Source organism: Mauremys mutica, chromosome 2, assembly GCF_020497125.1.
Source record: "Mauremys mutica isolate MM-2020 ecotype Southern chromosome 2, ASM2049712v1, whole genome shotgun sequence".
Lineage (NCBI taxonomy): Eukaryota > Metazoa > Chordata > Testudines > Geoemydidae > Mauremys > Mauremys mutica.
The window spans coordinates 223294630-223311160 of NC_059073.1; the positions used below are offsets into that span (position 1 = coordinate 223294630).

The window sequence follows — 16531 nt, forward strand, 5'->3', positions numbered from 1 at the left end:
TCATGATGGAGATCTCACTGTGCCCAGCCTCTGTCCGTAGCCAGAGGATCCCCCCATTTGCTGGTCGCTGAGTAATCCGCTGCCTCCCCTGTCTCCAAACAACAGTCCTTGACGGCATCTAAGAGGAGGACCCAAGATTCCTCTCATAAGACTCCCAAAGGCTGTCCCCCAAGTTCTCCACATAGAGAATCTACCTCAAAGAAGTTGTGGTCTCTGATGACTCCAGGTACTTTGGCACCCACTGCTCTCCAGTCTGGTACCTATGACACTGCTGGTTCCTCAGGTACCAAGGGCGCTGTCAAATTCAAAGACTGTAAAGTTCTGGGCTCGGTTACTGTCATCAGTTACTGTCAGCAGAGTGAGGCGGCAAGAAGAGCGCTGCCTTTTCTCACCCGGTACTGAAGAAGCCTGCTAGGGCTCCATCTTGACACCCCTCGGAGCAGTTGAGATTTACGGTAATGTCAACTCCTTCAGTTATTATCACTTCAGCGCATGCCATGGACATGCTACTAACAACACTCAGTCAGCTACTTTACAATTCAGAATTACCAGCTACTAAGCTTTATAGGCAAAATATAATCATACAAATTATACCAAGCTGAACTCATTTGTTGAGCATCTACCAGCAGATCACAGAGAGCAATTCCAGGCAATTATTGCAAAAGGCCAGCTGCTCTCCAGAACATCTCTGCAGGCCTCCTTTGATTGTTAATACTGCCACCTGGTAGATGGTAGTAAACTGTTTGCTGACAGCATGGACCAATCTCTGCACTTTTTAAAGGACTCCAGGGCTACTTTGTGTTCTCAGGATCTACACACCTGCCCAAAAGAGAAAGTTTAGTAAGTCCCAGATGGTACAGAGATCCCATCCTGCTCAGTTCTCAAGCTCCCAGAGATCAGAAGAACCTCAACACAAGAGACAGAGGTTCCAGAGAAGAAAACCACCAACTTCTCAACCTTTGACCTCAAAGCCTTCTACCACCAAGCACCAATTTTGACAGGGTGGTCGAGTCCTGAGTTACCATCCTCATTCTTACCAGCTGCATTGATTCACCTGCCATCCTTACCACTTCCAGTGGGCTTGGAGTCAATCAGTACAGATAAATGGGTTTGGGAGAGGATATCTCCCTTGGTTTTCACACCTCAGCTGCTAGAAGAGGGCCTCATCCTCCCTGATTGAACTAACCTCGTTATCTCTAGCTTGCTTCTTGCTTGCATATATATACCTGCCCCTGGAAATTTCCACTACTTGCATCCGACGAAGTGGGTATTCACCCACGAAAGCTCATGCTGCAAAACGTCTGTTAGTCTATAAGATGCCACAGGATTCTTTGCTGCTTTTACAGATCCAGACTAACACGGCTACCCCTCTGATACTTGATATCTGTAGCGTACTCCATTCACTTTACTTCTCTTGTGGCTGCCAACATCCCTTCCCCGTCCCTCTTCAGGAACCCCTCTCACGAGAACCTTTTACAACAGAAAATAGGCTCCCTCCTACTCTTGGGTACTATAGAACTGGTTCTGTAGCAACACAGAGGGAAGGGGTTGTATTCCAGGTGTTTCATGGTTAAAAAAAGAACAGCAGTTGGATACCCATCCTAGATTTAAGGCTACTCAACACCTTTGTGAAGGCAAAAATTCAAAATGGTGATGCAGCAATAATTCCATCACTGGACCAAGGGGTTGGTTCTCAGCCCTAGATCTTCAGGAGGCATATTTACATATAGGTAGGGCCCTACCAAATTCACGGTCCATTTTAGTCAATTTCATAGTCATAGGATTTTAAAAATAATAAATGTCATGATTTCAGATACTTAAATCTGAACTTTCACGGTGTTGTAACTGTAGGGGTCCTGACCCAACTCTGAAGGCAGCAGCATGGAAGTAAGGGTGGCATGGTATGGTATTGCCAGCCTTACTTCTGCGCTGCTGCTGTCGGGGTGCTGCCTTCAGAGCTGGGTGCTGGGCCACCCAACTCTGAAGGCAGCACAGAAGTAAGGGTGGCAATACTGCAATCACCCTATAATAACCTTGTGACACCCCCTGCCCCCACAGCCCTATTTTGGGTCGGGACCCCAGTTTGAGAAACACTGGTCTCCCCTGTTAAATCTGTAAAGTATAGGGTAAAACTACACAAAAGACCAGATTTCACAGGGGAGACCAGATTTCACGGTCATGGACACATTTTTCATGGCTGTGAATTTTATAGGGCCCTACAGATCCATCAACTACACAAAAGATGCCTATGCTTTGCTGTTGGTCAGGACCACTTTCAGTACAGGGTGTTCCTTATCAGCCAACCCATTCACCTCCTGATCTTCCACCCTGAACCTCACCTAGGCAATGAAGAGGCGCTCTTACACACATCTGAGGTCAGGACAGTTGTGGTCTTCTATCTTGACAGAACTAAGCCTTTCAGAAAGACTTCCAAATTATTTGATTTTATCACAGACAGATCAAAAGGGTCCGCAATCTCTAAACGAAGACTTTCTAAGTGGATATCCAACTGCATAGTTGTTGCTACCAGTCTTGTAATCTCCAAACACCCTGAGACATACAAACTCACTCTATGAGGTCTATTTCCACCTTGTAGGGTGCGTGGCCGTCCCTCCCTGTTACTCTCTGAGGGAGGCCAGGCCTCCTCACTGTCGCATACCTGTAAAGGTGAGTTCAAAAGGGGGGAATTAGCTGCACCGAATGCTGTGGCCCTCCAGCCAGGCAGAGCAGTACTGCAGTCTATGAGACCCGGGCCCTCGGTCAGGGCAGGGCAGCAAACAGTTAGTAGCCTCTGGCCTGCAATCAAGGCAGAGCGGCTAAGCAGTCTGAGACCCAGGAAAGGGTGAGCACCAACAGAATCTAGAGGCTCAGAGAAGGGTGAGCACCAACAGAGTCTAGGGGTTCAGGCAGGGGTGAGCACCAGCACAATCTAGGGGCTCAGGCAGGGGTGGATGGTAGAGTACCACAGGCTTCCTGGCCTACGATGAGGGTGCTGCCACCCCAGGAGTGGGGTGGCTAGGGGTAGGGGGACATGGGCCTGCCTGACTCCACTGCATACCAGCCCAGGGCCCTAACAGTGGCAGAGTGGTCCGCCACTATATCAGCGAGGATCCACCTGCAACACGGTGACCTTATATCAGAGCAACAGGCAACCAGATGGGTGTTTAGTTCTCTTGCGCTACTTCCTACATCCCAGGGTTTGGTACCTCTATACTGTGGGGGTTGTCTGACTTCTCAGGAAGCTCTGGCCAGTTCTCAGGAGGCAACCCTGGCAGCTCCTCTGCAGGCTCCAGCAACAGGCGGGATGTGTCTGTCTCCTGTGGTGGCTCCAGCCCAACTGAGCAGGGCCTGTCTTTTGTACTTCCACTTCCTGTCCCACCTTTCCACTTCCAGCGGGGCGGACATGGCTCTCCTGGTTCTGCCCACCAGGAGGCGTGTTGTGGTCCCTTCCTGTCACTCCCTGAGGGACGCCACACCACCTTGCTACACACCTCTACAGTCTTTCTCAAAAATGTTCCCATCATTGAAATATGTAGAGCTGTGACTTGGACTTCTATACTTAGTTTGCTGAGCACTATGCAGTAACTCACAATTCTACTTCCGATGCAGCATTTGGATCAGCTATACTTTCCTCTATATTAGACTCAACTCCAAAGCCCCCTCCTCCTTAGAGGAACTGCTTAGTAGTCACCTGGTAAAGCACCCACGGGGACACTATTTGAAAGAAAAAGAAATGATTACTCACCATATGCAGTAACTTTGGTTCTTTGAGATGTGTATCCCTGTGGGTGCTCCACTGCCCACTCTCGTTTCTCTCTGCTTCGGAGTTCTCTGCTATGGAGCATCATGGTAGACAAGAAACCGAGGGTGGTTCACCTGTGGAGCACTATATAACAATAGCATGGACCTTGAGGCTGAGTAACATGCATGCGCCGGCCAAAAGGACAGTGCTATGAGAAATCTCTCCTCAAAGGCACAGCGGGGCACAAGCACACCCATAGTGAAGCACACATAGGGGGACACATCTCGAAGAACCACAGTTACTGCACAAGGTGAGTAACCATTTGGTTAAATTGCTGCTGACGCTGCTGACAAGCCCTATCAACAGAACCTGTCCAGGGGATCCATTCAGCCACTCCCCTTTCTGTTCAAGCCATACACTTCTGCATCTATGGTGTCTTGCTGCTGATGAAAAGAAGGTTGTAGCTTTGTGCTTTGGCAAACACTCTCTGAGGACTTCTGCTACAGGAGGTCTTGTCCCCGGGCTATGCTTGCACAACCCAGAAAAGACGGTTACTCACCGTAGTAACTGTTGTTCTTCGAGATGTGTTGCTCCTATCCATTCCAGTTAGGTGTGCGCGCCGTGCGTGCACGGCATCTCGGAACTTTTTTACCCTAGCAACTCTGGCGGGCCGGCTGGGCGCCCCCTGGAGTGGTGCCGCTATGGCGCTGAATATATACCCCAGCCGGCCCGTCCGGTCCTCAGTTCCTTCTTGCCGGCTACTCCAACAGTGGGGAAGGAGGGCGGGTCTGGAATGGATAGGAGCAACACATCTCGAAGAACAACAGTTACTACGGTGAGTAACCGTCTTTTCTTCTTCGAGTGATTGCTCCTATGCATTCCAGTTAGGTGATTCCCAAGCCTTACCTAGGCGGTGGGGTTGGAGTGAGACGTGGCGGAGTGTAATACCGCGGAGCTGAAGGCTGCGTCGTCTCGAGACTGTTGCACCAACGCGTAGTGGGAGGCGAAGGTGTGGACCGAAGACCAGGTGGCCGCTCGACAGATGTCCTGGATGGGGACATGGGCCAGGAAGGCGGCCGAAGAGGCGTGCGCTCTCGTGGAGTGAGCGGTGAGGCGGCATGGTGGCACACGAGCAAGCTCGTAGCAGGTCCGGATACACGCTGTGACCCAGGAGGAAATCCGTTGAGAGGATATCGGCTCGCCTTTCATGCGGTCAGCAACCGCTATGAACAGCTGGGGCGAGCGCCGGAAGGGCTTAGTCCGCTCGATGTAGAAAGCGAGCGCCCTGCGGACGTCGAGGGTGTGCAGCTGTTGCTCCCGAGGCGAGGCGTGCGGCTTCGGGAAGAAGACCGGGAGGAAGATCTCCTGGTTGAGGTGGAAGGCCGACACCACCTTTGGGAGGAAGGCCGGATGTGGTCGAAGCTGCACCTTGTCCCCGTGGAAGACGGTGTATGGCGGACTAACCATCAGAGCGTGGAGCTCAGAGACTCGCCTCGCTGATGTAATGGCGACGAGGAAGGCCGTCTTCCAGGAGAGGTAGAGCAGGGAGCACGTGGCTAAGGGCTCGAAAGGAGGACCCATCAGCTTGGTCAGCACGAGGTTCAAATCCCAGGTCGGGGCAGGACGCCGCACCGGCGGATACAAGTGGTCCAGGCCTTTAAGGAAGCGGGAAACCATCTGGTTAGAGAAGATGGACCGACCTTCCACGGATGGACGAAAGGCGGACACTGCTGCCAGGTGAACTCTCAAGGAGGAGACCGCAAGACCTTGCTCCTTAAGGTACCAGAGGTAGTCCAGGATGGTAGGGACAGGGACTACGAAGGGATTAAGGCCTCGCTGGTCACACCAGAGCGCGAACCGCTTCCATTTCGCCAGATAGGTGGAGCGAGTGGAAGGCTTTCTGCTCTCTAGTAGGACTTGCTGAACTGCCGCGGAACAGTCCCTCTCTGCGTGGGTCAACCACTCAGATACCAAGCTGTAAGATGGAGGGACTGTAGGCTCGGATGGCGGAGTCTGCCGAAGTCCTGAGTAATGAGGTCCGGCCACAACGGGAGGGGGATGGGATCCCGAACGGAGAGCTCGAGCAGCAGGGTGTACCAATGCTGCCTCGGCCAGGCCGGAGCTACGAGAATGACGGTGGCTCTGTCCCTCCGAAGCTTCTGTAATACTCGATGGACGAGCGGGAACAGAGGGAAGGCATAGAGGAGGTGATCCTTCCAGGAATACAGGAAGGCATCCGACAGGGAGCCCGGCGCGTGACCCCGGAACGAGCAGAACAGGTGGCACTTTCTGTTCGCCTTGGATGCGAATAGGTCTACTTAGCGAAACCCCCACCTGCGGAAGATTGTGTGCACGACGTCGGGACGGAGAGACCACTCGTGGGAGAAGAAAGACCTGCTGAGATGGTCGGCCAGCGTGTTCTGTACTCCCAGAAGAAAGGATGCTTCTAGGTGAATGGAGTGGGTCACGCAGAAGTCCCACAGGAGCATCGCTTCCTTGCAGAGGAGGGAAGAGCGGGCTCCGCCCTGCTTGTTCATGTAGAACATTGCTGATGTATTGTCCGTGAACACTGTCACACAGCGGCCTTGCAGGTGGGTGCAGAAGGTGCGACAGGCCAGACGGATCGCTCGCAGCTCGCGGACATTGATGTGCAGAGCGAGCTCCTGGGGCGACCACAGGCCTTGGGTGTGAAGATCGCCCAGGTGAGCCCCCCAACCGAGCGCTGAGGCATCCGTGGTCAGAGTGGCGGACGGGCGAGGAGGGTGGAACAGGACTCACGTACAGACAGTCTCCGGGTCTAGCCACCAGTTGAGGGACTCGAGGGTTGGCCTGGAGACTGTGACCACCATATCGACGGGATCTCGATGCGGCCGGTACACCGACGCGAGCCAAGTCTGGAACGGGCGGAGGTGAAGCCGCGCGTACGCGGTGACGTACGTGCATGATGCCATGTGGCCCAGGAGGCGGAGGCAGGAGCGCACCGTCGTGGTTGGGAAGGAGACAAGGTCCTGGATGAGGGAGACCATCATCTGATGACGAGATTGCGGTAGGCAAGCCCGGGCCAAGGAGGAGTCAAGGACTGCTCCGATAAACTCCACCCGTTGCGACGGGATCAAGGTGGACTTCTCGGTGTTGATGAGAAGACCGAGTCGTCGGAAGAGGGACAGTATGTCCGTCAACTGGCCCATCACCAGCTGCCGAGACTGCCCGCGAACCAGCCAGTCGTCGAGATACGGGTAGACATGTATCCGACGACGGCGGAGGGCTGCGGCAACCATCGCCATGCATTTGGTAAATACCCTCGGTGCGGTGGAGAGCCCGAACGGCAACACGGCGAATTGGTAGTGGGCGTTGTTGACCACAAACCGGAGGTAACGTCGATGGGGAGGATAGATTGCGACGTGGAAGTAGGCGTCCTTCATGTCGAGGGCGGCAAACCAGTCTCCCGGATCCAGAGAGGGAATGATGGTCCCCAGGGTGACCATGCGAAACTTGGGCTTGAGCAGGTACTTGTTCAGCTCGCGAAGGTCCAGGATAGGACGTAGCCCTCCTTTCGCTTTGGGGATGAGAAAATAACGGGAGTAGAATCCCCTGCCCCGCCTGTCTTGAGGCACTGTTTCTATGGCACCCACGCTCAACAGAGTCTGGACCTCTTGTAAGAGGACTTGCTCGTGAGAGGGGTCCCTGAAGAGGGACAGGGAGGGTGGGTGGGAAGGCGGGGGCGAAACAAACTGAAGGCGGTATCCCGACTGGACTGTTTGAAGCACCCAGTTGTCTTTTGTTAATTGGGACCACGCCGAAAAGAAATGGGAAAGGCGGTTGTAAAATAAAGGGGAAGGATCCGGTAGGGAGAGTGATGGGCCGTCCTCGAGCGTCCCATCAAAAGGCCTGCTTGGCCCCCTGAGGGGCCTTGGAAGAGGCCTGGCCTTGGCTACGCCTATTGCCGGAAGGACGACGGCGGTTTGTAGCTGGTCGCCGGCTATTATACGGGCGGTAGCGTTGTTGGTTGAAGGACCGGGGGGGTTGCTGCCGGAAGGGCCTGCGCTGCGTTGCCGGCGTGTGCATCCCGAGGGTGCGGATGGCAATGCGGCCGTCTTTCAGGGTCTGGATCCGGGAATCTGTCTTCTCGGAAAATAGACCCTGCGTGTCAAACGGCAGGTCCTGCAGTGTATATTGCACCTCCGGCGGCAGGGTGGAGGACTGCAGCCAGGCGATGCGCCGCATCGTCACGCCGGAGGCTAAGGTCCGAGCTCCGGAGTCCGCAGCGTCGAGGGCGGCCGTGATGGAGGACCTAGATGATCTCCTTCCCTCGTCTAACATCGCCGCGAACTCCTGGCGGGAGGCTGTTGGCAGGAGCTCTGTAAATTTCGCCAGGGACGCCATGATGTCGAAGACGTACCTGGCGAGGAGGACCATCTGGTTGGCGATACGCATCTGTAGTCCGCCAGCGGAATAGACCTTACGGCCTAACAGGTCCATACGTCGCGCGTCTTTCGACTTGGGCGCAGGGGCAGGTTGGCCGTGCCTCTCCCTGTCGTTGACCGACTGCACGACCAACGAGTCCGGGGTCGGGTGAGTATATAGATACTCGTAGCCCGTGGGAGGGACAGAGTATTTGCGCTCAACCCCACGGGCCGTAGGAGGGATGGACGCAGGCGTCTGCCAGAGTGTGGTGGCATTCTTTTGAATCGTCCGCACGAATGGCAATGCCACTCGCACTGGAGCCTCTGACCCAACGATGTTCGTTATGGGGTCCTCGTCCTCCTGGACCTCCACCACCGGGAGAGCCATAGCCGTTGCCACACGGCGAAGTAGGTCCTGGTGCGCCTTCAAGTCTATCGACGGAGGCTCCTTGGTCGATGCTCCGGCCACCGCCTCATCAGGTGAGGACGAGGAGGATAAGCCCTGGACAACCGCCTCCGACGATGGATCTGCTGCCTGCTCGTCAGGAGGGTCAGGCTGCGCGTGCCCCTGGGGTTCAGGCGGTATGGAACCTGCGCCTGGTGGCGAAGGGGCCGGTTGGCTGATTGTCGCCTCTGGAACCCTGCGCTCGGACGCCGGGGCTCTCGGGGGGAATGGCACCCCCTGAGCCTCATACTGGGCTCAGGGAACCCAGAAGCCCCACGGCTGTGCCCCCTGAGGATGGCCCTGTGGGGTAGGTGGCAGATGGCCGTAGCCGTCTGTCCCGGAAGCGACTGACGCGGGGCGGGATGGCCATGGAGGTGCCGAGGCGCTGACGGAGTGCGCCGCCGAATAAGGCAGTCTGTCCCCGGACGGCAGCGAAGATCGATGCTGGTCCGCTCGGTACCGGGATGGCGACCGGGAGCGACGTCCGTCACGGTGCCGGGAGCTCGACCTGGAACCGGATCTGCGGTGCCGGGAACGGTGCCGGGACGGAGACCTCAGCCGGTGCCAACGCGACGGCGACCTGGACCTGGTGCGACGCCGGGAGTGCGACCGGTACCGCGATGACGAGCGGTACCGGGACTGCGACCGGCGTCGCGATGGCGATCGGTACCGCGATGGCGAGCGGTGCCGAGATCGCGAGCGACGGGACGGAGATCTGCCATGGGACCGGGAACGTGACCGGGACCGGGTGTGCCGTCCATGTCGTCTGTCCAGAGAGGGCAGCCGGGTCATTCTGGCCGGCTTTCCCGCCGACACGACAGCCCGCACCGGCGGTGCCGGGGGCCGGAGGCTCGGTGCCTCTATGAGCTGAATCAGCTCACGCGCGGAAGAGAATATCTCCGGCGTAGACGGCAGCCGGGGCTCAACCACGGTCAGTACCGGGGAGCGTGGTGGTGCCGGACTCGACGGCCCTTGCGGCGCCGGAGTCGAAGGCCTGGTGCACGACTTGTGCACGGCCACCGCGGGGGCCGCAGGTGGCGCAATCGTTTTCGCCGAGTCCTCAGCGCGGGCCTTAGCAAGCGCCTTCGCCAGCTTGTGTCTTTTTGAAGGCGAGAGCGAGCGGTGCCGGGTCTTCGTAGCCGCCTTCTGAGGCTGCGGGGCCGCGGTGCCTGAGCGGCTTGGTGCCGCCGGTGCGCTCTGCACCGAGGAAGCTCGCAGTGCCGGCGCGGACGGTGCCGGGGGCTGGAGCGACGCTTCCATCAGGAGCTGTTTTAAGCGGATATCCTGCTCCTTGCGAGTTCGCGGTTTGAAGGTGGAACAGAGCGAACACTTATCTGTTCTATGTCCTTCGCCCAGGCAACGGAGGCAGGCGTCGTGCGGGTCTCCGACGGGCATAGGCCTCTGGCATGATGCGCAGGGCTTAAAGCCTGGTGCTTTGGGCATGAGCCCGCACCGGGGGAGGCAAAGGGGGAAACCCCCCCTTAACCTTATCTAAACACTAACTATCTAACTAACAGAACTGTAAAAACTAATCACTAAACTAACTATGTACAAACAAGTAGCGAGACCTAGGGTTGTGGAGGACAGAGAGCACTCCACAGTTCCAACTGGCCGTCACGGGTGGTAAGAAGGAACTGAGGAGCGGACGGGCCGGCTGGGGTATATATTCAGCGCCATAGCGGCGCCACTCCAGGGGGCGCCCAGCCGGCCTGCCGGAGTTGCTAGGGTAAAAAAGTTCCGAGATGCCGTGCACGCGCGGCGCGCACACCTAACTGGAATGCATAGGAGCAATCACTCGAAGAAGAACTGAAACTACCCATTTGATTACATGTTTCCCACTAAAAAAACATTGCTTCACTCTTATCCAGGTCAGTGAGATTTGGAAGTACTGACACGCTGACTCCTTAATCATACATTGTCTTTGTTTTTGTCATTTCGCTTGCGCTGGAGCTAATATGCTTATTCACTGATAGTGTTCCTTTTTCATATTTAGGATCAGGATGGATCTCACATAAAAGGCTTGTTAATCAACTTTATTCATCACAATTGGCCATCTCTTTTGAAACATGGTTTTCTTGAGGAATTCATTACTCCCATTGTAAAGGTACAGCTTATACTGACAATATAAAGTTTTGATGTATTGTAGATAACATTATAAAAAAGACTGACTAGGTATATTTTTGTTATTTTTAAGGCAAGCAAAAGTAAGCAGGAACTTGCCTTCTATAGTATTCCTGAATTTGATGAGTGGAAGAAACATATGGAGAATCATAAAGCGTGGAAGATAAAATACTACAAAGGTTTGTTTTAAAAAAAAAACACTCATGGACGTGAAAAAGCAATAATTGGGTGGTGTCTGTTTTAGTAAGCACTAGTAGAATAGTTTCTGAAGTTATTTCAAAGTCAATCCCAGTAAATTGTTAGGACAACATGATAATTCAAACAGTATGATTATGTAGTAATTGTTTTCTCCTCATCATGCAGGTTTGGGTACCAGCACTGCTAAAGAAGCAAAGGAATACTTTGCTGACATGGAGAGGCATCGGATCTTATTCAGATATGCTGGTCCTGAAGATGATGCTGCCATTACACTGGTAAGAACTTTTAAAACTCCGGTGTGCCATGTTTTATGAATGCCATCACTTGCAGCAAGTATTGGGTCAAGAAATCCTCTTAGTGTACAGTGGTTACTTACTTAATTTTTTCATTTTTCAGGTTATTTTGTTGATGTTTGAACAATATTACAATTCACATTCAGAGGCTGGGCCTCGTGAACATCTATCTCACCACCTGACATTATGCAAGGACATTACAACAATTCTTAAAGGGATACTGACAATATGATTTTTTTTAATTAACTAATTTCAACAAAATATTTTTTTAAGCTCTGTTAGGCCTTGTCTACACTACAGGACTATTTCGAATCTACTTAATTCGAATTTGTGGATTCGACCTTAATAAGTCGAATTTGTATATCCATACTAAATACACAAATTCGAACTTCTGAGTCCACATTCACGGGGCCAGCTTCGACTTTGGAAGCGGTGCACTGTGGGAAGCTATCCCACAGTTCCCGCACTCCCCGCTGCCCATTGGAATTGTGGGATTTCCCCCCAATGCATGCTGGGGGGAAAAATGTGTCGTCATTGAACCGTCAATCCCGCCCTCCCTCTCTTCCTTGAAAGCGCCGGCGGGAAATCTGTTCGCGCCCTTCTCTGGTCGGTTACAGCGCGGACGCCACAGCACTGCGAGCATGGAGCCCGCTGCGATCATCGCTGCACTTATGGCCGTTGTCAACTCCTCGCACGTTATCGTCCACCTCTTCCACAGTCAGATGCTGAGAAACCGGGCGAGGAGGCTCCGGCAGCACGGTGAGGAGAGTGGCGCAGACCTCTCACAAAGCAGGGTACGCCGGGCAGTGGAGATCATGGTGGCAATGGGTCAAGTTCATGGTGTGGAACGGCGATTCTGGGCCCGGGAAACAAGCACAGACTGGTGGGACCGCATAGTGCTGCAGGTCTGGGATGACACAGAGTGGCTGCGAAACTTCAGGATGCGTAAGGGCACTTTCCTTGAACTGTGTGACTTGATGTCCCCTGCCCTGAAGCGCCAGGACACAAGGATGCGAGCAGCCCTGACTGTGCAGAAGCGAGTGGCCATAGCCCTCTGGAAACTTGCCACGCCAGACAGCTACCGGTCAGTAGCGAACCACTTTGGCGTGGGCAAATCTACCGTGGGGATTGCTGTCATTCAAGTAGCCCACGCAATCGTTGAGCAACTGCTCTCAAAGGTAGTGACTGTCGGAAATGTCCAGGTCATCATAGATGGCTTCGCCGCGATGGGATTCCCAAACTGCGGTGGGGCTATAGATGGGACTCACATCCCTATCCTGGCACCAGCCCACCAGGCCAGCGAGTACATTAACCGAAAGGGCTACTTTTCAATGGTGCTGCAAGCTGTGGTGGACCATAGGGGACGTTTTACCAACATCAACGTCGGGTGGGCGGGCAAGGTTCATGACGCGCGTGTGTTCAGGAACTCTGGTCTGTTTAGACGCCTCCAGGCAGGCACTTTCTTCCCGGACCACAAAATAACGGTTGGGGATGTGCAGATGCCTACAGTGATCCTCGGGGACCCGGCCTACCCGCTAATGCCCTGGCTCATGAAGCCCTATACAGGCGCCTTGGACACTGAAAAGGAACTCTTCAACTACCGGCTGAGCAAGTGCAGAATGGTGGTGGAGTGTGCTTTCGGACGTCTCAAGGGGAGATGGCGGAGCTTACTGACTCGCTCTGACATCAGCGAAAAGAATATCCCCGTAGTTATTGCTGCTTGCTGTGTGCTCCACAATCTCTGTGAGAGCAAGGGCGAGACCTTTTTGGCCGCTTGGGAGGTTGAGGCAAATCGCCTGGCTGCTGTTTACGATCAGCCAGACACCCGTGCTGAGAGAATATCCCAGCGGGAAGCGATATGCATCAGGGAGGCTTTGAAAGCGAGTTTCCTCGCAGAGCAGGGTAACCTGTGACTGTCCACTTGATTTTAAGAGAGCCTGATCATAAACCAAGTTTTCCCCACTTCCCAAGGACGTTTTAAAACTAAGGACATGTTTTAGTAATTAATAATAAATCTTTCGTTGACTTTGCATTTCTGTTTCTTCGTTGAAACATGGAAGCATTCTGTGCTGGTTAAGGTGTGCACTGATGGGTGGGTTTGCAGGAAGGGGCGAGGGGTGCCGTCCTTGGATAGGGGTTACCATGACGGCTGTGGGTTTGGGCGTTGGAAGGGGTGAGGGGTGTGGGGGAAGGGTGAGTATCTGCCCCTGGATGAGGTCTCTTTTTGGGGCTCGGGGCACCGGGGAGGATCGTGACTACGGTCCAAATGCATGTGAAGGGAAGCCTGCCTTTACATTCGGGGATGTCAGGCACCAGGACCCTACACATCAAGGAAAGACCCGGGGCAGCATACACCACACAGACTGTCCCTGGTGCCTAGTGACTGCAGTCTGTGTGTGCCCTGCAGTTGACCCTGCCCCCAAGTCTGTACCCTGGTAATGTGGGCTATGCACTGCAATTAAAAATCCCCCCCCACACACACAAAGTCTTCTGACACGAGAAACGTGACGGAAACAGAGAGTAACAGCAAACCGCTTTTAATAATGTTATACACAGTGGGGGGTTGAAACTTGGATTTGGGACTGGGTGATCCTGTAAGGGAAGAACTTCTACAGATTTACAGCGCGAGAGGTGTCTTGTACATTAGCGCTCTGCTGCGGTGCAGTGACAGTTCTCACGGCCCCTACCGCCCCTCCTTCTTGTCACTTTGGGTGAGGGGGGGACAGGACATCTTGGCGTTGGAGGGCGGTTGCAGATGCACTGCAGGGGGGCTCTCTCCTCCTGCCTGCGGTCTTGCAGAACATCTACAAGGCGCCGGAGCGTGTCCGTTTGCTCCCTCATTAGACCAAGCAGCGTTTGAGTCGCCTGCTGGTCTTCCTGCCGCCACCTATCCTCCCGTTCCAGGTGTGTGCGATGCTGCTGACACAGGCTCTCCCTCGACTGTCTCTGCTCTGCCGCCTCCGCTCTGGAGCTGGCCATCAGTTCCTGGAACATGTCGTCCCTTGTCTTTTTCTTTCGGCGTCTAATCTGAGCCAGCCTCTGCGAGGGGGATGGCGGGGCAGTCCGTGAAGGAGCCGAAGCTGTGTGATGCGAAAAAGTAGGTGATTTCCTTGAACAAATACATGTTTGCCAACAGTAAACACAGTCTAGTCATTTTCAGTTAAGAAGACCAAACAGGGAACCAAGTCTCAGGAGATCTCGGAACTAGTCCGAGATTTCGGACTACGCTCTCATTGGCGGCGCGATTGCACTGGATAGCGCACAAGCGAGGAGAGACAGCTGCATCCCTCTTGCACAAAGTCCTGGTAAGCCTTACAGTACAGACTGCTTATCAGATAGTGCTTAGCTGTGCTCTCCTGCTGGAGGCAATGTGCAAAGCAGAAAAGATGAGCGTTATGCGGCATCTCCCGCCAGTGACCGCGAAAGACCCCTGTATGCTTTTCCTCTGAGTCCTGGAACACGTGGCTGTTAAGCGAGGGTCATTCTTATGCAAAGTAAAACTCTGTTAAGCGAGGGTCATTCTTATGCAAAGTAAAAGTCTACCATGCACAATAGTAACAGTACACTAATTCCACTAATTAGATGCAGCACTTCCACAACGACATCACCCTGAGGCGTGTCAGGCGCACACAGAGAGAGCGGATGTTAATAGAAGCCCTGCACAGACCAGGACCCTACGCTGCCATGCTCGTAGAGGCGATGGTCCCCCTCTACCTGAGGATGGCATGGCGCGGAAGAGTGTGCTTCAACGGAGCACCCAATAAAGCACCTCTCCCAAGAAACCTCTTGCTGAGGCTTTTCCAGCTGCTCTCTGAGAGCTTTTTTGAAATATCCCCAGAGGACTATTGCTCCATTGCTGTTTGTGTAGACCTGCTGTTTGTTTAGTTTCATATTTAAAAATGTTTATATAGTATTTCTATTTTTTATATAAATCCCTGTTTCTTAAAAAAATAAATGTTTCCCTGTTTGTAGCACTTACCGCCTGATCCTTCCCCTGATTCCGAGTCCTGGTTAACGGGCGGGGACGGTTGGTAGGGGATCTCTGTGAGGGTGATGAAGAGATCCTGGCTGTCAGGGAAAGCGGGAGTGGGTTCGATGTCGCCTGCGCCGTCCTCTAAAGACCCTTCCTCATCTTCCCCATCGGCGAACAGGGAGGGGGAACTGTCCCGGTACACTATTCCGTCCTCGGAGTCCACCGTCACTGGTGGGGCACTGGTGGCAGACCCACCTAGAATGGCATGCAGTGCCTCGTAGAAGCGGCATGTCTGGGGCTGGGCTCCGGAGCGTCCGTTTGCCGCTCTGACTTTTTGATACCCTTGTCTTAGGTCCTTCACTTTCACGCGGCACTGCATCGCATCCCGGCTGTATCCTTTCTCTTTCATGGCTTTAGAGACCTTCTCGAAGGTCTTCGCGTTCCGCTTGTTGGAGCGCAGCTCCGAGAGCACAGACTCCTCGCCCCACACAGCGATCAGATCCTGGACTTCCCGGTCAGTCCATGCTGGGGACCTCTTTCTATTCTGGGATTGCCCGGACTCCTCTGCTGGAGAGCTCTGCATCGTTGCAGGTGCTGCGGAGCTCGCCCCGATGTGCAACCAGAACGTCAGATTCAAACCGCCCAGACAGGAAAATGAATTCAAATTTTCGCGGGTCATTTCCTGTGTGGCTGGCCAGAGAATCCAAGCTCGGACTGCTGTCCAGAGCGTCAACAGAGTGGTGCACTGTGGGATAGCTCCCGGAGCTGCTAAGTTCGATTAGCATCCACACCAAGCCTAATTCGAGCTAGCAAGTGCGAATTTAGCGTTACTCCACCTGCCGGGGTGGAGTACCAAATTCGAACTAAAGAGCCCTCTAGTTCGAATTAAATGGCTTCCTGGTGTGGACGGTTGAGCGGTTAGTTCGAATTAACGCTGATAAATTCGAATTAAAGTCCTAGTGTAGACCAGGCCTTAGTGTCTTTTGGTGAAGGGGCCTGTCTTTTGGTGAAGGGATCTGACAGCTTTCAAACTAATCTGATAGCTTTCTTTGATAGGATAACGAGTCTTGTGGATAAGGGAGAAGCGGTGGATATGGTATACCTAGATTTTAGTAAGGCATTTGATACAGTCTCGCATGATATTCTTATCGATAAACTAGGCAAATACAACTTAGATGGGGCTACTATAAGGTGGGTGCATAACTGGCTGGATAACTGTACTCAGAGAGTTATTAATGGTTCTTCTTCGAGTGATTGCTCCAATGCATTCCAGTTAGGTGTGCGCGCTGCGCGTGCACGGCTTCTCCGGAACTTTTTCCCTAGCAACCCCGGCGGGCCGGCTGGCGCCCCCTGGAG

The 16531-nt window shown here is 53.8% G+C and overlaps 1 protein-coding gene across 2 annotated transcripts in view; it reads left to right on the forward strand.

Annotated features, from left to right (window-relative positions):
• TOP2B (DNA topoisomerase II beta) overlaps positions 1-16531 on the forward strand; it is a 137498-nt gene that overhangs the window by 84097 nt on the left and 36870 nt on the right. For both annotated transcript variants that reach the window (XM_045003214.1, XM_045003213.1), the window contains exons 14-16: positions 10584-10694; positions 10785-10890; positions 11075-11184. In XM_045003214.1, the coding sequence (XP_044859149.1) occupies positions 10584-10694; positions 10785-10890; positions 11075-11184 (327 nt within the window). The remainder of the gene's footprint in view (positions 1-10583; positions 10695-10784; positions 10891-11074; positions 11185-16531) is intronic.